General features: G+C 33.2%; 1 protein-coding gene across 4 annotated transcripts in view; it reads left to right on the forward strand.

The window, feature by feature from the left end:
* GULP1 (GULP PTB domain containing engulfment adaptor 1) overlaps positions 1-24,340 on the forward strand; it is a 220,110-nt gene that overhangs the window by 117,724 nt on the left and 78,046 nt on the right. For all 4 annotated transcript variants that reach the window (XM_090281530.1, XM_090281539.1, XM_090281549.1 and 1 more), the window contains exons 2-3: positions 12,011-12,085; positions 17,443-17,504. In XM_090281530.1, the coding sequence (XP_090137656.1) occupies positions 12,058-12,085; positions 17,443-17,504 (90 nt within the window). In that variant the 5' untranslated portion in view covers positions 12,011-12,057. The remainder of the gene's footprint in view (positions 1-12,010; positions 12,086-17,442; positions 17,505-24,340) is intronic.

Consider the following 24,340-nt stretch of genomic DNA (forward strand, 5'->3'; position numbering starts at 1 on the left):
CATCTTCCTCACCCAGAGCTAATGGCCTACTTCTTACTTAACTGATAAAAACACGTGCAGTTAGAAATTTCATATTTTCTCATCACCAAATCTACTGTACTAACTATTTTTAAATGTTCCAATGACTAAGCCTTTCCGTTGGTTGTAAGGAGTGAACTCCCTCTATTTTTTAGCTAAGGACAGTCACTTCACTTGTGCATTTGACCATATCTCTTTATGCCTGTTCAAGGCATTTGTTCCTGCATTTATCTTCTCTCTTTTCTGTATCATCAATTTTCTGCAGTTAAAGTAATTTTCCATCTGCTTAAAAGCATGTGCAGTAGTACCCAACAAAATGCCTGTTCTTTGAATTTGTGTCACCTTCAGTTTTTCCTGTTTCTTGTTTCTACTTGTAGAAAAATTCCTCAAGTTTCTCTACTTCTTGTCTCTTCTTCCTCACATATTGTTCTCTCATGAACCAACACCAGTCGAGCTGTTCTAGCTCCTTCACCCTGAAACTGCACTGCAAAGTCACCAATAATGTCCATGTTTTGAAACTGATACCATGTCAAAAGGCTTGCCCTTTGTAGATGAGTCAATATTATTTCATCTTCTCTTAGTGAAAACGTTCTTCAGTTGGATGCCAGAGCTGCACACCTTCTTGGTTTTCATTTGACTTCAAAGGCTGTTCCTTAATAATCTCCTAGCTTGATCTTCTTATTCTGACTAATCTACTTTCTAGCTGACCTCATTATCTATACACTGGTTACTTCTCAAATAATCTCTCTGTTCCTATTCTACCTACCAGTCTGGACTCCTTTATCCAAACATTCACTCAATATCTCTTCTTCCATGTCTATTAAGTATCTCAGAACTAACATATCTAAAACAGAAGTCCTGAATTCCACCTTTCAAACTTAGATTTCTCCAAGAGCTCCCTTCTCAATAAATGGCACGTTACTGAGTTAAAAAAGAAAAAGGAAAGTAGTAGTTGTCCTTGAGTTCTCTTTCTCTAACTCTTAATATCCACCCATCAGTGTGACTGGTCAGCTCTCCCTTTGAAATATAAATCAAATAATAATGTAGACATTTCAGAGTGGAAAAAAGTAACCAAAATTTCAAGAACTTTGTGACAAAAGTTAAAAGAGATATCTACAGCTCTAATGTTATTTAAGAGATGCCGTGAGGATGATAGTAATTCTCAATAATTGGGATGAACTGGGATTGACCTAAAACAAAGCAAAAGTGTAGGGATGGGGAAGCTCTTTGTTTCTCTAAGATAAATGAGAAGGTGAAGAGAATAGGCAAAGAGTTTAAAGACTGGGTGTTTGTATTTCAGTCTGAAAGTAGACAGTCACATTGCCCATTTGACTAGTGGTAGTAGGAAAAAGTGAAGAATATTAAAGGGCTGATATCAGTCATCTCAGTGAAGTAAAAGGCAGGATTATCTCATAGGATATGACTTGACAAGAGCAGAAAACATTTGAAACAGCTGCTTTGAGGTATCAAAGGACAAGGAATAAAAGGGACACTAAGTATGTGGGAGGGCCCAGTCTAGAAGTCTTAGTTGTAAAGAAAGCGTGATTTTCCTCTCTCAACTGAGTTTCTACTTTCTCCTGTACTCACAAGGGCAGAGGCTCTGGCACTACCCCATAAATGCAGCACAAGACTCCATGTACCTGGGCAACTAAATAGAGAAGAATAGCAAGAGAGTGCCAACCTTGAACTAAGGTTTATACATTGATGGCAGGTGCAAAGTATTGAAATAATAATTATCCTTTATGCCATTCCTTACCCCTTTCCCCCTCTTTACCAGTCAGTTGTTTAATGTACATATTTTTGTTTGCATTTGTTCTTTTAATATTAGTATTATCTTGTGTATGTGTTGCTTAATTTGTGGATTATCTTGTTCACCTTAATTTTTGCAAGTAGATCTGTTCATGTTGTTATGTGCACATTTAACCATCATTTTACATTGATTGTTCTACATGATATTCTATAATATATATCTACCACATTTTGCGTCTCTCTTCTACTGGTAGTAGACAACCAGATTACTTCCAGCTCCTCACCTCCACACACAGTAATAAGACTCTTCACATAAATCCTCTTGTAGCTCTATGAGAATTTATTTGGGATGAATATTCAGTAATGGAGTTTATGAGTTATAGGGTGTATGAACATCCAATTTGTTTAAGCACTATAGTTTTTATTTTTTCAAATGAACAAATTAAAATTAAAAGGATAACAGATTAAATGGAGAGTTTATCTGTTTAATCTTTGAACACAGTAATTTGTCTATAAATTATATCCATTTTGCAATTTAGTCTATCTTGCTTTTTACAATTGTAGTTATTATATTTTCTTATGAATATTTTCTGTTTGGTTCACTTACTAATAACTTATTATTTTCTCATTTACAAATGTCTTCCTCCTCTTGACCTAAAAAACGCCCAAGCCTATAGAGAATTTTTTTAATAGTTTGAGTCCAACTGATGACATATGCAAGGGAACAAGATCTTAAATGCTCTAGAGCAGTGATTCTCAACCTTCCTAATACCGTGACCCTTTAATACCGTTCCTCATGTTGTGGTGACCCCCAACCATAAAATTATTTTCATTGCTACTTCATAACTGTAATTTTGCTACTGTTATGAATCATAATGTAAATATCTGATATGCAGGATGTATTTTCATTGTTATGAATTGAACATAATTAACGCATAGTGAATAATCACAAAGACGATATGTAATTATACATGTGTTTTCCGATGGTCTTAGGCGACCCCTGTGAAAGGGTCGTTCGACCCCCAAAGGGGTCGCGACCCACAGGTTGAAAACCGCTGCTCTAGAGAGTAACCATTTTGAAGCTTCTGTTATACATTTGAAATTAAGGAAGGAGCTAAGGTAGGAGGGGATTGGATTACAAAATAGTTAACAAGATTATGCTCTCTTGAGGCTGCTTACAGATTATTTCAAAAGTGTGCTAACCAAGAGCACAGCAACAATGGACAGGGTTTACTTAAGGCAAAGTTAAATGTTTTACTAAGGAAGTTATATGCCTGCGGCATGACTGTCCACCAAGACCTGCTCAGTTATGAATTTGTGATCAGATCACCCTGTGAGGTTACTTTCCATAGAACCTTGTTTATCATCCACATTCTTTTGTCCATATGTAGATACTGTCCTCATTTTCTTTTATTCTTAGAATTGTGTTTCTATGAAAAGTTTACCCTAGATAAGGAATGTTGCTCTATTCCCTATTAGAGTAAAGTTTTTCTTCATTTTTGGTTTTGAAACCATCACAGATATTGCTTGATGTCAGTAGAACTTTTGTCTGAAAATATACATGGCTTTATCAAATTGTTCATTAGTTTAAGTTGTTTCAATGGATTTATTCTATCCAACAGGTGAAATATTTCTTATACCAGAGAATGATCATTATTATTACTGGCTTGTTTATGTTTTCTTTGAAAAAGTGAATTGTCTTTATTTCTATTGTCTTTATTATAATCCTGTGCAATATGTGTAATAATGTAAGATTTTATTTTTGTTAGTTGGATTACTGAACAACTTTAGAGCTCTTCTTAACTTCAAAAATATTGTCAAATTAATTTAAGATTTTTTATTACACAATTTAAGCAAATTTTGGCAGCTAAAATATGTTTGGTGTTACAGAGAGAAAGGGGGTTCTTTCACGTGGTGCCTTGTTGTAAAACCCAGCAACTAGTGTTGAGGAAAACAGGTCTTTATTTACAATATTCCAACCTGGGGAAGGCAGTGAGCACTTCAGCTCAGAGCCCTCTTTGCCCACAGGACCCAGCACTTCCCTTGCTCCCCAAAAGGCTGTAAGCCAAAAACATGTCCAGAAGTTCCCCATCCCTTATCTGTCAGCTGTCTCCTTCAGGATCTGGGGTACTATGTCATCAGCCTCTGTATAACAGTCCAGGAAAATATGTACCATGTTGCACTGGATCATGCATGATTCTCTCTTTGCTCTTTCAAAGTCACATGGAGTCTTTTCTTTCCTTTCCAAGCTGCATGGAGTTTCTCCTTTCCTTTCCAAGCCGCAAGGATTTCTCCTAGCTAAAATGTCTGCCGCTTATTTTTAAATCCCTGACTGCATCCTGTCCTGTGATGCAGTGGGTGTGGTAACCAGTTCTGACCATTCACAGAACTTTGCGCAGGCACGCCATGTATGCTCTTCCCTCATTACTGCACGGTCAAAACCCCTCCCTTTTCCTTGGGGCCTTGGAAGAATCAAAGCATTTGCATAACTAAGACACTAGCTACTAGTCATAGTAATGCAAAGGCATCTTAAAAGCTGTTTCCTTCTCCCCATCCCCCAACCCGCAGGCTCTGGGGATTTTTGGAGACCCTCACTCTGTAACATTGGTATTACCATAAATTTTATATTGTTTTAGAAAACTTAATTTGTCCATTCACATTGCAATTCAACAGGTATTTATTATAGATATTAACTAGATGCTCAGAATGTAAAGATTAAAATTATTGATTTTAGAGAGAGACAGAAAGTAGAGAGAGAGAGAGAGAGAGAGAGAGAGAGTAATAAACATCTGTTCACTGGTTGATTCTCGTATGTGCCCTGATAGGGATCACACCCACAACCTTGGTGTATCAGAACAATCCTCTAACAATCTGAACTACCCAGCCATGGCAAGATAACAAAATTTTTAAAACCCTGATTAAATTACTTTTCTAAGATATAGGGCATTCTGTTTGCAACTCATTTGATGGTGAAATCAAAGCATTTATTGGTGCAAGAGAATAAGCTCTATTTGAGTAGATATAGTGAGTGCAAAATTTGCAAATTCAGTGAAGTAAGTTGGGGTTAGTTGCCAGAAATCTTTCTGAATCTAACCAAATGGAGTGTCAAATATAATAAAAAATAAATCTGGATGTAGGTAAGGAGAGACCTTCTGTGAAAAGATGATTGCAAGAAGGGGAAGGGGTGATTACAGTAGAGAGAATGTTCCGCCTACTGTCTCAATAGCTAGGGAGAAAAGGGCTTTCCTTTTACAAGGTGGAGTAAACAGGTTATGAAGAATAGGATGTGGGAAGGCAGATGATTGAGGGTGGTGTGATTAGGGACTACAGCAAAAACCTTTTGTCCTGACGTCAGCCAATTCTTAGGAAAGGTTCTGGAGGAAGGGTTGAGTACTAAACTGAAGGCGAGTCAAAATTTAGGAGCCTGAGGGAAGGACATAAATTGAGCTAAAGTTTGGTAAAGTAAGGGTAGCAGCAGATATTCCATCCAGATTAGTCAGTGACACAAACAGTTCAGCTGATCATTTATGAAGCAAATAATGGGAATTTGGAGGGTCTTTGTCTGGCCTTGTCATGAATAAACAAAGAGAGCGCCCTGAGTCTTATCTAAGTCAAATGGGGAAGGGTGGTTCATTGCAGTAAGCCATTTCCAGAACACAAAAGGGTGGAGGAATTTCCTTAACCTTTGTTATTTTCCAGGATCACAGAGCTCAATATTGTCAGGATGGAGATGAAGATAAAGAGATTTCCCAGGAGAAATATTTTGGCAGTTATATGTGAAAGACTGGTAGGAATCCACAGGAAGACAGCCCCAGGATTAAAGAATACCATAGTCCCACTAAAGTTAAAAATAGGACTTGCCTTATTGTAGTGGCAGAAACGGAATTCATTCTTAACTGTGGCTACGCAATAGTGTGCGTGGGCAAGTGGAGTGGTAATACCCATCACCGCCTCTAACAGCAAGGAAAGCATGATATCCCAGTGTAAATATTTGGAAGCTCTGTTTTTGAAGATTAGATTTCCTGCCAATCAGTTCCCTCCCAATGAAACCATTGACATTGTGAGATGCTCTGGATATCAAGGGAAAATATATGAGAAGTTTACTCTCAAGGCTCCTTTAACAGCCAGTAAAAGGAATAATCTCTTTCCTCTCTGACTTGATTAAATAAAACTCTCTTAAAGAAAAGTTTATAAAATGATTAAAATGGCAAGTTTATGCACATTTATAATTACTGATTGTTAGAATTAAATGTAATGATTAAAAACTGGACTTATTGTACAAAACACCAATCTAAAAACAGCTGACCTTAAAGCAAGAGGTTTAAATTGTAAGAATGCCTTTCAAGTGAAGTACCCTGATAAAAGGCAGACTATAAACTGAACTACAATTTTTATATTGTTGTTTGTTTGTATAGGTCAACTGAAACTTCAAGCAATAAATGTTTTATAAATTTTAGTCTTAAAATTCATAAAGTCTTGAGTTTTAGACTTAACAGCCTTAATTGAGCAGTCAAGCCATTTTATTCTAGTCTTTCAAAGAAAATCAGATACTTTTCCAAAGATAATGTTACCTCACTAATTGAAGCTCACAAGTTATCACTCTCAGTTAACACATGAATATCAAAGTGTTTGGTGAAATGACCAAAACAGGTCTAAAAAGATGCAATTCTTATGTGTACAATCAAAATTAAAAGAGGAGAAATTATACTGTTATGATTTTTTAAATGGAGAAAATGTGAGCAGGACATCTACAAAGAACTTCAAAAAGAAACTAAACCTAGGTTATATGTGTGTGCATGATTGGCCAAAAAGTTTGTTTGTTTGTTTTTCTGTAAGGTAGCTCTAGTAACACTTAGTCATCTTTAACTTCATTTGAAACAATTCTGTTAGATTGTATTGTGACAATTGTGATATCAGTGTGTATTAAAAAAACATAAAAGCTGGTGTATTTTTGTGTAGCCATTTTAATACGGAAGATAGAAGAAAGTATGCAACATTTTCAGCATGTTATGCTTTATTATTTCAAGAAAGTAAGACAACTGAAAAACAAAAAATGTTTGTACAGTTTATGGAGAATGTGCTGTGACTGATAGAACATGTCAAAACTGGTTTGCATAGTTTAGTGCTGGAGATTTCTTGCTGGATGATGTTCCACGGTCAGGTAAACCAGTTGAAGTTGATAGCCATCAAATTGAGACATTAATTGAGAATAATCAATGTTATACCATGTGGGAGATAGCCAAATACTCAAAATATCCAAATCAATAAACTTATTGATGAAAGTGAAAAATCTGTCTTTTATTTTACAGAAAAATAAAATACAGACATTTTGGCCAACTTAATATATATAGTAGAGACCTGTGTATTCTATTGTAAATAATGTTTGTTTTAATATATGGAGATTTGTCTTTTAAAATATTTCTCTTGGCATAATTTATTTACTGTGTGATTATTTCATTTTAGAGAAAGGTAGCTGACCTCCCACTGAGGGTACAAGATAATAAATAAAACTTAGAGAATACTTAATTGATCACAGAATAAAGTTTTAATTAAAAAAATATCAGTATCTAATTATTGGAAGAGACTGCTAGAAGCCTGCTAAAGTTTAGCCCAGAATCTTATAGGCACTTGTGAAAGTACTGTATTGGGATATTCATCAAGCCCATGGGAAAGAGATTGCCCAGACAGATCAAAAATCCAATACATCTCCTTCCCTGGAGCTTTCACTCTTTGGTCTGAAGGATGCAAAAAAGACCTGTGGGTATCTTCATTCTGGAGGTGCTGAGTCGTGGCGCCACCTCCAGGCGATATATGGGAACAAGGGGTGTCTCCGCAGTACCCAGTCTCTGCACTGAATGTTGATATCCCATATTGCCATAATTATCGCCCACATATTTATTATGCAATACTTAAGAGGGTACACAGTTGTTGAAATGTCTTTTGAATATACTTCATCATTACAGCAGAAAATTGCTTTTGTCAGATTTCGTTGCTTTCATTATTAGAAAGGATAGGCTGTATATGCCCATTGTTCTTTTTGATTCATTCTAGCCTTAATTTTGACTGGACTCTTGGCATTGGAGAGAATTCAGATCCTTTTAATTTTGTTTCATAGATATGGTGTTTCTGGGTCTTGTATATTAAGTTTTGCTCCAATACAAGCCATTCTGAAGAGCTGGCCACAATATGGACTAGCTCAAATTGCTCCCCTTAGATCTTCCCTCACTCCTAGTCAAGGATGTTGCAGTGTGGGCCATAGATGGCTCCCTGAAGGCTTTTAGCACGTGACTGGGAGCCTCATACCCATAATCAATATGCCCCGCGCATGCTCTTTCTCCTCTTTCGTTTGTAACCTTCTTTCCTCCTCTCATCTCTAGCCTTTACCCATCTGGGAAAGGACTGTTCACATCCACTCTAGTGTTTTCCATTGAACAAAACAGTAATTCTGTGCTTCACCTATTCATTTTCAATGATACCTACCTCTTTTACAGGGATTTTCCCTATGCATAGAGTACCCTACCCATTCCCACCTTTCTCAGAGATGGTAAGTTCTTTGAAAGCAAGGACTGTGCCATACTTATTTGTACTTCTTCATTCTTGTAATTCTTGTCACAATGTGATCTCAAAGTGCATCTGTAGAAAGATCAGCAAGAAGAACAAAAGAATTCAAAAAATAAAAGGATAGGCTAAGAAACCTTTGGGGCATCTTCAGACATATCAACATCTGAATCATGGGGGTACTAGAAGAGGAGGAAGAGCAAGAAATTGAAAACTTATGTGAAAAAATAATGGAAAAAAAAAACTGTCCTAATTTAGAGAAGGAACTATATACACAAATCCAGGAAACACAAAGTCCCAAACAAGCTAGACCCCAGGAGGACCACACCAAGACACAGACATGTCATAATTAAAATGCAAAGGGTGAAAGATAAAGAGAGAATCTTAAAAGCAGCAAGAGAAAAGAAGAGAGTTACCTACACAGTAGTTCTCATAAGACTATCAGCTGATTTCTCAAAAGCAACTTTGTAGGCAAGAAGGAACTGGCAAGAAGTATTCAAGGTGATGAAAAGCAAGGACCTACAACCTAGACGACTATATCCTGCAAAGCTATCATTTAGATTGGAAGGGAAGATAAAGTGCTTCCCAGACAAGGTGAAGCTGAAGGAGTGCATCATCACCAAGCCATTATTATATGAAATGTTAAAGGGAGTTATTTAAGAAAAAGATCAAAACTATGAACATTAAAATGACAACAGACTCACAACTATCAACAACAGAATCTAAAAAATAAAAACAAAAACAACCTAAGCAAATAACCAGAAGAGGAACAGAAACATAGGTATGAGGATCATTTAGAGGGGTATCAGCTGGGAGGGAGAAGGAGGGGAAAAGGGAAATGGTGCAGGGATTAAGAAGCATAATTGGTTGGTACAAAAAATAGATGGGGATATTAAGAATAGTACAGGAAAAGGTGAAGCCAAGGAACATATATGCATGACCCATGGATATGAAGTACTGGGGGGAGGGATTGCTGGAGGACAAATAGGCGGAGGGAAGCCAAGGGAAAAGAAATTGGGACAACTGTAATAGCATAATCAATAAAATATACTAAAAAATATATCTTGTATACATTTATTGATGTAGCAACTTGTTTTACTTTTTTACTTCACTTAGTTTACTTTCCTAGAACTAAACCTAATGATTAGACTTCATTATTTCACCAATATATTTTATCTCTTGGTGAACAATAAGATTTTTAAATGATTTATGGCTTATGTGTGAACTATGTTTTAATCAGTTTTTAGATTTAAAAAAATTTTACCTTTAAAGAATTCCAGGAAAATTTGATTTTTAAATACACTTATAAGGATAAAATGAAAGTCAGAGCCAGCTGATGTGCATGTTTGAATCCTCATGCCATACATAGTTTATTTGGTCGTAACACTGTAATTTAATTTTTTAGTTTTAATATTATTTATTTTTTATCACTTTTTAGAGAGAGGGGAAGGGAGGGAAAAAGAGAGGGAGAGAAACATTGATGTGTGAGAGATACATGGATCATGTTGCCTCTTACACCCACACTAATGGGGACTTGGCCCACAACCCAGGCATCTGCCCTGACTGGGAATTAAACCAGTGACCTTTGATTAGCAAGCTAACAGCCAAGCGACTGAGACATGCCATCCTGGGCTGATTTTTTGTTTGTTTGTTTACATAAGAGCTTGGGCAGCAGGTTGCAGAGCAGGAAACTACCATTCACTAAAAAGTCACTCTAGAATTATAAAATAGTCTATAAATATCAGTGGATTTCCTTTGGTAATTCAGTTTTCTATCTTAGATTTGCTGGATTTATTTAAAGAAATGGTTGTTGAATCCAAACTTTAAAATAAACTGAGGCCTACAAAAAGTTAAATTTATAGAGTAGTTAATACCAATTGTCCTCACAGTGTTTTATCATTGTGATTATTGATTTTAAGTGAAATTTAGGGTTAAAATAATTCATGCAATTACATCTACCTTTAATGTTTATAATGCATTAAAATTTTTTATTTAGAAATTAAAATTCTAATTGGATTTAAATTTAAAGTGATGTTTTAACAAATTACAAATTATAAATTTTTATTGATCACATGTATTTATATTTTTTAACATAACTAGACTTACATATCAAATTTATGTTTTCTAGTGATATTTATAATTTATATTATACTTTATTATAAATATTTAATATAAAATCTTGTCTCTGGATGCTTTGGAAGTAAAAGTAAAAAATATATAATGGTGTTTAATAAAGAAACTGAAAATAGGCCTTAAAAAATCACTCTTACTTTCCGCCATATGTAATGAGATTATCTGCTCATTTTATTTATTTATTTTTATTTTTTAAGTTTCGATTCTTTCTATTCTTTAAAGATATTGCTCTTGTGTCTTCTAGTTTGCAGTGTTACAGATGTGAAAACTGCTGCCATTCCAATTTTGTTCTTCTATATATAATGTTTTGTTTTTTTTTTCTGGCTGTTTTTAATGCTTTCTCTTTGTCCATGGATTTAAGCAATTTGATTTCGTTATGTGTGTAATTTTCTTATTTCTTGTATTTGGGGTTTGTTAAACCTCTTGAATCCCTGGGTTTATATTTTTGAAGAAATAAAGTTCAGCCTTCTTTCTTCTTTCCCTCCTCCCTTCCCCCTTTCCTTCCTTCCTTCCTTCCTTCCTTCCTTCCTTCCTTCCTTCCTTCCTTCCTTCCTTCTTTCCTTCCTTCCTTCCTTTGTCTTTTTTTGTCTGTTACATTTTAGATAGTTACCATATCTGTGTCTTCAGTTTCACTACTCTTTTCTTGAAATGTCTTATCTGCTATTAGTCCCATCTAGTGTACTTTTTATGTCATACATTGCGGTTTTCGTTTCTAGAGGTTCAATTTGTTTTTTGTTTTGTTTTTTTAATCTTCTTTGTCTCTAAGTAATTGCTTAATCTATGCCCTAGTTTCTTGAGCATATGTGTGTCTGAGTGTTCTTGGCTATCACTACTATCATGTATATTTTTCTGGATCTGTTTTTATTGATTTTTCTCCCCATTGTAGATTACTTTTTTTTTTTTCTGTTCCTTTCCATGCCTGATTTTTTTTTTTTTAATTGGCTTCCAGACATTGTAAATTTTACCATGTTAGGTATTGAATATTTTTATATTTATTAAAATATTTTTGAACAAAGTTTGGGGATATAGTGAAGTTAATTGGAAAAGGTTTAACTGGGGGGGAGGTCTTATTTTTAAGATTTGTTAAGTGCAGACAAAGCATAATCTATTTTAGTTTTTATCTTTTTCCACTAAAGAGATAAGACAATTATTAGTAATCTAATTGATGTCTTGTGCATTATGAAATGTCCCTCCCTCTCTGTTGGCTCAGTGTGAGTTGTGGGACTTGTCTCTCTAAACTTTGTGGGAGAGTCTTTCCTCAGTTTTGGTGTCTTCACAAGGTTTCTTCTCTCCTTAAATTTGCAAATAAATATAATTAATGATAGATGTGCAAAGGAAAAATATTAGAGAATTTAGGAGCTTTGGAGGAATTTTATTTGCGATATTGTTCTTATCTGCTGTGTCACTCATAATATTGAGTACTTTGGGAGATTTCAGAATATTGTTTGTAAATATTTTTAAAAATTAAAAGACTATGATTAAAATGCATTTGCATAAAAGAAGTTGGTCAATGTTTCTTCACTTATGATTTAATATTTTGTTATTTTCATAGGATATAAGGTGTGATTGAGTTGGACATCTATTTGGCTGATTCTCATCATGAACCGTGCTTTTAGCAGAAAGAAAGGTATGTGTGTTCATTTAAAGGCTCTGTGGTCAATTCAATATTACTATGAGGGTCAAGCAGAGATGTTAAGCAATCATTTTTTCCTATTACCAAACCATGTGGCTCAAGAATGAATTTAGAATAGACCGCACAATTTACAAACATTGCCAGCTAACCCATTTTGATCATCACCCTAATGAAAGTGGAATTATTTAATATACTTTGTTTAGAATACATTTTTGATAGTATGTACTCTGACAGTTTTATTCTGTGGTGTGAAATCGCACAAAATAAATGATCTGAAACTAATTCTAACTTTACCTCATGTAGCCATATAACTAAACTCTCAAGGCTTCCATTAGGTTATTTTGATTTAAATTCACTCATGTATGTGTGTGAGTATGCTTTACTTTTTATTGAATAATATGAAAGGATTGATGACAGGTGAATTGATAACAATGAGGCTAAATCAAGTTTGTTGTTAATTTTAAGGTAGGTGTTTAAAATTCATATATATATAGAAAGTACATATATATAATTATCAGTACAGGAATGAAAGAAACAGCTTTCATTTATTAATGGGGAGGGGGGACATGGCCTTTTATAAAATATAATACACTCATAGGAAAGACAGAAAAACTTAGTAGTTTTATATAGTCGGTGAGAAGAAAATAATGTATCTTGTCATTTTGTCATGGTTAGCACAGGTCTTTCTCCTATACAACACGCTATCAATGCTGCTCAAGTTCTTAGATAATTGAAAGCAGAAGAAAATTGATGTGATAGAATTATATATATGTGAAGGGTGGTGGGAAATTACCTTTTAGTTAGGTCATAATTATACACTATCAATTGCCAAACATGAGTCCATGAGATCAAACACTTCTATTGTTATTTATATACATATATTGTTATTATATACGTATGCATATATTGTGGGTAAAAACATGGCTGAAGAGTAAGGTCAGCAGTGTCATTATCAAAGGTTCCAATTCATTTTCTAATATATGAATAATGAACAATGCAGAACCAGGAAATAGATCATCCTGTTCTATTCCATGCAGTCAGGAACAGTGTGTTCTCTCTTTAAATCAGTAATTGACACATTGTGTTATGCCCTTATGAGAAAGGCTGGGATGACTTCAGGACTTCCAACCACGTGGGTAGGAAGCATGGATTGGTAATGGGAATTGTCTTAACATGTTTGAAAGGCTGTCATTTGGTCATGGGATTAAGTTTCATAAGGGACACATAGGTATAAGTCATATGGTCACTGATTTAATGTAGGAAAAATATTTCAACAAAGTTGTGCAAAAGTATAATAGGATTAAAGTACTAATTATTTTTGTTACTGTAGCAAGAGGTATTTATCTGGATGTGGTACAAAGGGTTAATGTATTCTGCAAGGCTTTAGGTAATGTGAACTTTCAGGTACTTTTCAATCCTGGGAAGCTGGGAATTTACTATTTTCCTTTTTTTTTTCTGAATAAAGGAAAGGCAAAGTGACACAGTGGTTTGTAATTTGCTTCTGATTTAAAACATATACCAAAAGTAAAATAATGTTTGCTTTTTATTCTTTTTACTAGGAAAAAATATCTAGAAATGATTATCTGAAGTATTTCTAACACAGTAATAAAAAACCTTACATCTCAGCTCATTACTTTAATTACACTACCTTATTTTAAAAAAACAATAACATTCTAGAACTCTTTATTTGATTGCAATTCCCTTTCCCATGGTTTTAAAATAGAAATTCTGCATTTCTAATTTACTCTCTATTTGAAGGGAATTTAGAGGGCTTATTCACTGAGAAATCCCATCAGTTGTAATGTGAGTAACTAACAATTTGTGTATTTGTCTCATTTGAAGACAGTGGGAATATTACCACGAGGAAAATTTATGTAATTTAGAGAATCAAGGAGTACTTGTCATTTTCTACTTTCATTCTCTTTAAATGTTTTCTTAATTTCTCCTATTTTTCAGGTCTAATAGTTAAAATATACTTATTAGGAAATTACTGATCAAAATTTTACTCTAATTTCAAGTTAGAACCTGATGCTGGAAGTTCTGCCTTAAGTTCATCAGTCACTACTAAATGTTTCATTTAGCGAGGTTGTTAAAGGAAAAATCTTTAGAGCTTCTGCTCCTAGTTTCAACCGATAGTACTATTTGATTTAGTTTTAATTTGAGTTGGAAAAGTTGAATTATATGAGAGAATCCATATATACTGAGAATTGAGTTTAATTATAGCTCTAGAGAATGTTTAATTCAATTCATTATTACAATAACTAGCATCAACATACATCATGCACTCTAAATACAGCAAGATGATATTCAATCGGTAAAAGCGTATGTCTTATTTTATAGATGTCCAATTCACTTATCATGTGCAACCTTACTAAATCATCCTGAGCCTCAGAAGCCTAAAGAAAAAAGTTGATCTTAAACCTACATGTAATTGTTTTTCCTCTTTTTATTAAATCATCCAATAAGTAATTTCCATGCTATTCTTTGATTGAATTAGCTAGGTACTTCACTGATTTCTTTGCAAGTGCTCTAATGGTATTAGCACTGCATATAGATTCTGAAAATAATTAAGTGTATTATAATTGCATCATTTTGTACAAATTAAATGAATAAAATCTTTTGAAAAATAATAATTTTATTTATTACATAAAATGAATAATTTAGTAAAAAAGCACAAACATAGCATGGGAATAAATGCAATTAAATAATTTAACTAATAATATTTTATTTTCCTTAATTAGCAGTTGACATACTGATGAGTAGATATAATCATAGTGCATAACACTTAGAATTCAATATTTAAATATTATTTTCTTTTATATGATCCATTCATATGCATCTGTTCATCCAACAACATTTAGCTTTAAATTTAATAAACTCAAAGTATTAAGCTATGTGATATAGACCTCTTGATGAGGTCTTAGTCTAAATGCATTTTGAATACTTAAATGTATTGTCACAGCAGTGAGAGTGGTCTGTCATTTAAGTATTTTGAAATGTTCTCATTTCATCTTATGTGAATGTTCACTATTGAGTCAGTGATTACAGTTTAATTTCAAGGAAGGGGAACACATTCTTGAATGTTTCCGTTCCCCTTTTCATACCAGTTACATGTATTTAAATGCTTCTTCTGGCGTGTATAGTGACCAAGGACCATATATGTACTAGCTCTTCAAGGTCAACCTCATCTATATAAGTTAATATAAAGAATTTTATGGTGTCACGTTTTTTTTTTTTCTTTTGCCAAAGTATAAATTAGCATGACAGTAAGGACTCATTTTGGAAATTCTTCACGTTTTATAAGTGTACTACCTATACTAGAGGTAAGTAAGTAATGAGCAATGACTAAGCTATCAGCGCTTGATGTGTGGATATAAATTTTTTTTCATTGTAGCATGGCAGCTTGTGAACTAGTAATTTAATATTGCAGTTATTTTAGTCTGTCACTAGTAACAGTTGGATATACCTACCCTCTTTCTAGGTCCCTGAAATATGAGACTATAACAAGTAATATCATCAGTCTTCAAATAACAGTGGTTTACTGGAGAAAGCAGTTATATCTCCCTTACTCATGGTTGGAAGGAGCCACTGTAGACTTCAGTTAGACTTTGCATCCTCCTGAGCAGTGTTGTATGTCTTAGAAAAGGAGTTCTGAGAAGAATTGAGTGAAGGGGTAAAAAACTGGATATCTTTTTAGGTTTTTTAAGTACAGGTCTTTAGTAGTTTTATTATTTTGGTTTTTTAATTGTATTGTTGTATATTGTTTTGATTTATTTCTTTTAATAAATAAGGTTAAGACTATATCCCAAATCTAAGTACAGATTTTCTTTGAAATAATTATGTCACTATCCAGTAATAATCATAAAAAGAAAACTGTAATTAAAAAAATAAAAGTTTCCCACATTAATGTCAATGCCAATATGTCAATATTGTTTTTTGAAGCTTAGAATGTCTTGTTTCTCAGAATGCTTGACCAAGTACAACGATCATATATCCACTTCAGTAGTCAGAGATAGCCCTTAAATGCACCCTGAGCATGGGATTTAATTGATCACTCATGTTTTGTCTTAAATATTGTGAATATGGCATTGTACTTCAGAGATATTTAATATAAATATAGTGCATTATCCTTCAAATGGTGTAAAGTAATTGACATTCCGGAAATATGTCATTTTTTTTTCCTATGTCTTCACATTCCTCCAGTTTGAGGAGAGCATATTATTGCTATCAGTCTGGGTTCTGTGAACACCATTTTCAAAAATTCTGAATTGAATGTTTAAAATACTTTGTTAGTATTTCAATATTTCCTTACAACATGCACTTATTTAATATTTTTCATGGTAAAATATCTTTGATTTTATTCTGTTCATAATATTGATTCTAATTTTTTAAATTTCCATGAGAGATTTAATACTCACAAAACTCCATTAGAGACATAACATAATTGAATATTGAAAAGTTTTACTAAAAAAAAAAAAAACAGTTAAAAAAGAAAAGATGAATTTGGTTGGACTAAGCATTAATATTTTTTACTTTTTTTCACTTATGCATTCCATTCCACAAAATATTTGGGATGATATGTGGAATTTGTAAATAAAGTTCCAAAATTGAATGAAAAGTGTATTTTATATTGTATCAATAATATGCAGTACAAATTAATTTCAATGTCTTCTATCCTTTTAGTTATTTTTATTTCTAATATTCTATTACTCTAAGGAACATTCCAAATTAAGATTTTTATATCAAAAACTCCTGACAGTGGACCTTCAATTAATGTTTCTCTAAGTTTAGGTTAAAAATTATCCTAATAGCATACTGATTTCTAAAATGAACTTAGTAGACTGACTTATTTCAGATTTATATAAATGTAGTTATTAGTATAATATTAAAATTTTCCTTTACTAGATAGTTAATTCTTTGCTAAAAATAACAACGAGTAAAGAGGAGATTACTAAAAGTATTGATCATGAACTAGAGAAGTAAGAAAAATAACCTATAATTTATGAGAATAAAGAAGTTATTATAAAATTAATCACATAATTGATATAATTACTCATAGCCCAACTGATGTTTTTATTTTTTTATATTCTTTAAAAACCCAGTAACATTTGTATTATTTCAAAACATTTAAAAAGAAAAGCAGAGACTTTCAGATGAAGGAAATAATTCTCTAATCACTTTCCAGCTATATTATTCTTATATATGACTAGTTATTCTTTCTTAACTTAGCAAAAGAATCTCAGAATTAGAAATGCTCTTGTGTATATGAGATTCCTTACAAATGCTAGTGCATGAATATGACACCCTCAAAAGCTGTAATTTAAGTTAACACTGTGTATTCTTTATTGCAGACAAAACATGGATGCATACGCCTGAAGCTTTATCAAAACATTACATTCCCTATAATGCAAAGGTAAAATAATTCACATGATATTATTGAATTTATTATACACCTATAATATTATTACTAATTCATGGTTGATCTTAGAAAGTTTGTTTATCCATTGGCATTTTGTGGTAGATGATCTCTGAAAAAAATTTGCATAAATAAAATAATTTTGTAGTATACAGTATGGGAAGTTATTTTTCTCTCCAAATATGGGATTTAAAGAAACAAGTATCCTTTGTTATTTCTGTTAAAGTTATGCATGTTTTCTTCAAATGATTTAAGTTAATTGTTAAAAATTATTTGTGGTATCATGGCCTGTAGGAAATAAAATAACCAACAAATTAGTGTCCCTTAAAAACATTTTAATGTTGCATTGCAGAGATGCATGTAAAAACTAACCTGGATATGAGAGAAATGAGCTGCAAATTTAGTGAATGTAATTAAGCACCACCACCCCACCCAAAAAAAGGAACAAACAAAACTTAAGTTAGTAAGAAAACAGAAAAAAAGTGCATTTTTTATGAAGATTTTGTTTAGATTGTTGCATTTTAATAAATAAAAACAATTTATACTCTTTGTCTTCAAAGATTCAGTTCATTTTTCTTGGAGAACAAGAGGAATGAATGCAATATAGAAAATGATCTTTAAAGAAAGGTGTTAATTTTGGGTTAGTGAGCACCAGATTTGAAATAGATTTTAGAGAACTAAGCTTAAATATGGAAAAGACAAAAGTTAATTACAGAATTGGGTTTGGGAATATGAGAGTAGGTCAGACTTAAGCAACTGACCTTTGGAGACAGTGTTGAGGGAAACAGAAAATGATAAAATTATATTAGAAGAGAAGTTAAGAGCTTATGAGTTAATACATTACATGCTGGGATATAATGGGATTAGGTATGAGAAATCATTTCGGGAAAAAGTTTTTTAAATTTATTGAACAGAAAGTCGATGGTATTTAATAGGGAACCTCTAGAGTCCTTGTCTGAGTCTGAATCAGCAGGAAGAAACATTTAAAAGGCCATCTAGAAGTTCTACCAGAGCTGTTACTCAACAGTGAATTTGTAGAGTGAAGCAACTACGTTTTGTTTTGTTTTTTGCTGACTTTGCAGCAAAAATAAAAATGCTTTAAAATACTTTCTGTAAAACTAATATATTTGAAATCACTATAATACTAATGAATTTCTCTGAAAAGTTAACATGAGGGTTTAATTGCCATGGTTTAGTTAATGAGAAAAATTTTAGTGTTATCCATCTCTTCCACAGCTATTCTTTATTAGCTGTTGAGAAACTATATGGGAACTATGTAGAAAAAAATAATCTCGAAAACCACTATCATTTAAGTGTACACTCTGCTCTTTATATTGATCATAGTAGAATTCTACCCTTCAAGAGAAACTACCACAGATTATTTATTTTTATATATGATTGAAATGGCTCATTTTGAAAAATGGTTGATATAGGACTGAAAAATTTTAATTAGAACTGCTTTTAACTTTAACTGGAGATATGCTTGTCTACATGAAAAAGTTGCCTGTGCTAATTCACAGGTGCATAACAGCTGTAGGTCATCCCACACAGGGAAGGCACAGAAACATCTCCCCAGACTGGGCTCAGTAAAATGTGGAAGAGCAGGTCAGTTCTGTCCATTCTTATATGGCCTCCTGATTGATAATGTATGTCATGTGTACCAAGAAGTGTTAAAACTATTTTGACAAGGTTTTTTTCCCTAAATGCCCTCCTTTGTGGAGGAAATTGACCATTTTGTAGTAATTTTGGAAATTTTCTGTTTCTGTTATTAGAACACATGCCACTTGACAACCAATCCATGTCCATGGGAGTACCTTAGCACAACAGAAAAAAATACAGACTGTAGACCTAAAGGTGTTAGATAAGTATTAGAATAATATCTGTAATAAAATAGTTGCTCGATGAATGTTAGACATTATTAGTTTATCTTTTTATTTTTCACAGGACTTGAAAAAGTGCTTGTCTCATAGTAGGTGTTTAGTATATATGTATTGAAAGTACTTATTTATTTTTAGAGAGAGTGGAAAGGAGGGAGAAAGAGAGGGAGAGAGAAACCTCATCTGCAACCCAGGCATGAGCCCTGACCAGCAATAGAACTGGTGACCTTTCATTTTGTGGGAAGATGCCCAACCCATTGAGCTATGCCAGTCAGGGCCAGAATATATGTATTTAATGAATTAATGCATAATAACCTTTCCAAGGTAATAAACAAAATCATTAAATTTTATTTATCCTAAATATAAGCCAGGTACTACGCTGCTGTGTTTTCACGTGATCTCATTTAATATTTGCCATGACTCAGTGTAGAGATTATTAATCTTTGCATGGGAGAAAACTTCACATTTTATATAAAAGAAAACCAAAGCTAAAAGATTAGTAATTTAGTCACTGCCACAGAGCTAATAAGACAGACCAATACTTAAAAACTAAAGTCTATCTGAGATTAAAGCTTTGCTTACTTTTATGTACATAATACTACTTGACTATTCACTCATTCATTAAATGACTGTTATATAGAAGGTGCTGTTGCTAAAACTTCATGAATGTTAGTGACACTTCAGAGTTATATGACTCAGGCTTATATTTTAATGGATCTTATTGTTATAACATCATACAGAAAAAAAAAACTAATAAAAAGGAGATCATGTTCTGTGCCATTCAAATGGCACTTAACAGAAAGCTATAGAGATTCAGAGAATGACACCTCAAAGTTATGAAAATGGGGGGAAGTAGAGTCAAAACAAGGATGAAGTGACAATTTCAAGCTGAGACATCTGGTGGATGAGCACAGAGTCAGTAAGGTCTAAAGCGCAAACTGAATATGACAAGAGGTGGCTGGTCCTTGAAGGACTAATAGTAACGTGAAGTATTTTATCAGCTAAAGTTCCATCTGAGAAACAGAACTAATAGGATGAACAGACACACACCCACATTTATTTTAAGGAGTGGATTATGAAGCTGTGAGAGGCTGTTCAGGCAAGTCCAAAACCTATATGGGAAGCCATCAGGAAGGGCAGGCTGGGTACTCTTGGGTACAAAGTGACCACAGGTAGAATTTCTTTCAGCAGTTCTGTCTCACGTCTGTTCGTAAGGCCTTTAGATTGATTGTATCAAGCCCACTCAGATTATTCAGCATAATCTTTTTTTTTTTAATATAAAGCGAACTGATTATAGCTGTTAATCATACATACAAAATAACCTCATGGCAATACTTAGATTAGTATTTGATTAAGTAACTGGGTAGGATAACCTGTCCAAGTTGACACATCACACTGACCATCGCAAATACTGATTGATGCTGGACAAGGCTAAAAATAAAAGATAAGTTGGGAAGACTTTGAATGGCAGGAAAAGGAGTTTGAGCAGTGAACTAATCAAATAGGATTTTAGGAAGATAAATCTATAATATCTGAAAGCTGATTTGGATCAAGAGAGGGATAGGATGGCATTGAACTTCTTAGGAAGTTACAGCAGGTCCTGGCATAACGGTGTTTCATTTGATGTTGTTTCATTACAGCATTGAAGAGAAGCTGTGGGAACATAACTATTAATTAGCCTAGGGTAAAACTGGTTGTGTTATATGTTGTTTTGCTTAAAGTCCATAGAACTCATCAATGGTGAGCACTTAATGTACTTTAATGCTCCAAGTGTGTGGTCATACATTTATATAGGGTAGTAGATAAACATATAGTGTGGAAAATAAAGATGTACTAAATATTTCAGGTGGAGAATTGATGTAACAGAAAAATAATTTGTATGTGAGGGGGAAAAGAAAAATTTCTATTTTCATCCTGTTTTCTTCCTGGCTAAAAGGGAGAATGATCATACCATTAAAAGAGTCCCACTACTTCACTCACTTTTGGAATCTACTGGTTACAGATTAATCTGGTAAATTTAGCAAAGCCATTTAAGAATATAATTCTACCTAACTAAATACATAATAACATTTACATTTAGATGTTTCTAGTTTTATAGTAATAGTTATCTGCTTTAATGTTATAATTCCTTTAGTTTTTTAAAAGGGCATATTTTAGTTCCACACTTTCATTTTATAGAACATTCTATTCCAAACATTCACATTTAATATTCATAGTATAGTTATTTCAGGTCATATATATGTATAAAATAGTAGTTGGTTTCAAAGTTTTAGTCTACATAGAGTTCATTAATTTTTGTTTTTGTTTTTTTAATGAGCAATAACAGCATTAATACTAATTCACTGGTAATTCTGCATATTATTCTGTGAACTCTATAATGATGCTTTTCAAACAATTATACTCCATGAAAAAAAACTGGCTATGAAATTAGTGCCATTGATCATGGAAGTTATGTAATGATGAATAGAACAAAAAAGAAAGAGAAAAGACATTTTTGGAATGCATATGGCAAACATCAATTTGTTGCATGAAATTATGATTCATAATCATAAGAGTTTGAAAACAACTGCCTTTAAACCGTAATCTGCCTTTAAATAGTACCAAAGACTTCACCAGGTTTAACTAATTTAAAAGCATAAAATAATAATGAGGGGACTGCTTAAAAGAGCAATTAAAATTTTAATACAAAAGATGATTCACACGTTAAGTTTATCCACATGTCTTCTTTGAATATAACATCTTAAAATGATTTCTGAAATACACATATAAACATGGTAAGAAATATACAGAAATATAGTAAAATGAAAAATATAGGTTTTTTCACTCATTCACTCATACATGGACTTATCCATTTGAATCAAGCTCCTAATATATGCCAGGTCCTGATCTAGACAATAGGAATTGATTAGTGAACCAAACAGATAAAATCCTACCTTCCTGTGACTTACATATAATAACAAAGTCATAATACTTTTTCGAGAGATACCAATAAGAAAATAAATAAGCATATTTATATAGTATGTTATCTAGTGTGTATATATATATATATATATATATATATATGTAGATATAATGTAGTATAAACAATACTTTATTAATGAAGTATTCCAAGCTATTAACAGTTGCTATGGAGAAGAATAAAGCAGGGTGTTGAGGACTGGGAGAAATGGGAAAAGGATGCTATGTTACATAAAATGGTCAGGGAAGATCTCTGAGGAGGGCAGAGGCCTAAAGGAAGAGAGGGAGTGAGGCATGGGACTGCATGGGAGAAGGGTATTCCTTCCAGACATGGAAGAGCATTGACTAGCACCTGCAAGGTGGGACCATCCTTGTCTAAGAAAGGACTACCAGGGCTCAGGTGACTGACATGCAAGAAAATTGTAGTAAATATCCGGAAGGCACATGTAGAGTAGAGCAGGTGGAGTTGCAGGTGTCTTCTTGTGATTGTAGGGCCTTATAGGCCAGTGAAAATTTGAGAAGCCCTCTGTTTAGACAGTTGAGAGAAAGAGTGACAAGATATGAGATAAGTTTTTAACAGAAATTAGCTGTAAGGAGGCAAAGGTGCTCACACGTCAAGAGTTGGGTACAGGAGTCCAGGCAGGAAAGTGTGATTGTGGCTCGAGGCAGAGTAGGATTTGAAGGAGAAAAGTAGTGAGCATCCGGGTATGATTTGAAGATAATGCTTATGGTGCTGTAGATAGATCTTGTGTTAGCTTTCTATTGCTGCTATAATTAGAACATTAAAGCAGAAATTTTAAAATAACTTTTTATCACACTTAAGGAAGACTGCGGTAATTTCCATTCCCTCCAACTTTTATGAAACTGCTGAACTGTCTTCTTTATAAAGGCAAAATACTGAAAAATTTTTTTCTTTCAATGAATTTATTATTGTGTTGGTGTGAGGTCATCATTTTCTAGATGGAGAATTGTGACAAATGCTTCATAAAAAGCACCTTATTAAATGTTTTATTCTAAAATGTGTAATTATTCACACAAATAAGTCTGATTTACTCATTTTTCATGAAATACCTAGCTTTGTTAACATATATAAGAATGCAGTTCTAAAGAAATTATTACATTAGTTTGCACCATGCAGCAATAGAGTCAGCATTCCTTGATTATCTGTTAACTGTGTTCCAAATTCTAAAAGTGAGTGAATCCAAAATAAATAGGAACATGGTCTTGACCTTAAAAACTTAAACTTCTCTGGGGAGAGAGTACAGACACATGAAACAAAAGATTTTGGAAAAAAACTTAAGTAGAGATGATAAAATAAAATCTGAATGTCAAAGAGAGGTTTAAAAAGAAAGAGTACATTTTATTTCAGTGATTTATAGAGCTACCAGAGTTTTGTAAGACACTGTTAGCCACTACGTATGTTTGATAGCTCTAACCCTCAGGGTCTTCCTGACTCAGTGAGTTCTGTGGTTTCTAGCCAGGCTTTCACAACCTTCACAACCTAATAATCTTCTTCAACATTTTTAGCCTATAAGTTTTTATTTGGCTTTAAAAACAAACAAACAAACAAACAAAGAACTAAAAACAAAAACAAAAAAAAGATGCAATCTCAGCTATGACAGTAAGTGGTTATAATTTGAATATTCTAACCCTTAGTAGTTGAAACCCACATCTTAGCCCCTGACATTTGAAACTTACAGCTAAACCTGGTTAGTAGTCATTGATTTAGGAAATCAGAACCTCGATATGTGTTATGCTCAGATCCACCCCATAAAACCAATGGTCTACCCCCACAGCTCCATTGATGCTATCAGAATTCTATAGCTATGTAATTGCTGTATTCTATCACAGGATCAGAGCAACCACTTCTCATCAAACTATTTAGGTTCAAATTTCAGCTCCCCCAACTAATATCTGAATTATGTAACTTTTCTGTCATTGAGTTTTCTCATTTGTAAAGTGAGATTAATGATTATACTTAACTCACTGAACTGTTAA

Source organism: Furipterus horrens, unplaced genomic scaffold, assembly GCF_987537825.1.
Source record: "Furipterus horrens unplaced genomic scaffold, mFurHor1.1.pri manual_scaffold_1, whole genome shotgun sequence".
In the NCBI taxonomy this organism is placed as follows: domain Eukaryota; kingdom Metazoa; phylum Chordata; class Mammalia; order Chiroptera; family Furipteridae; genus Furipterus; species Furipterus horrens.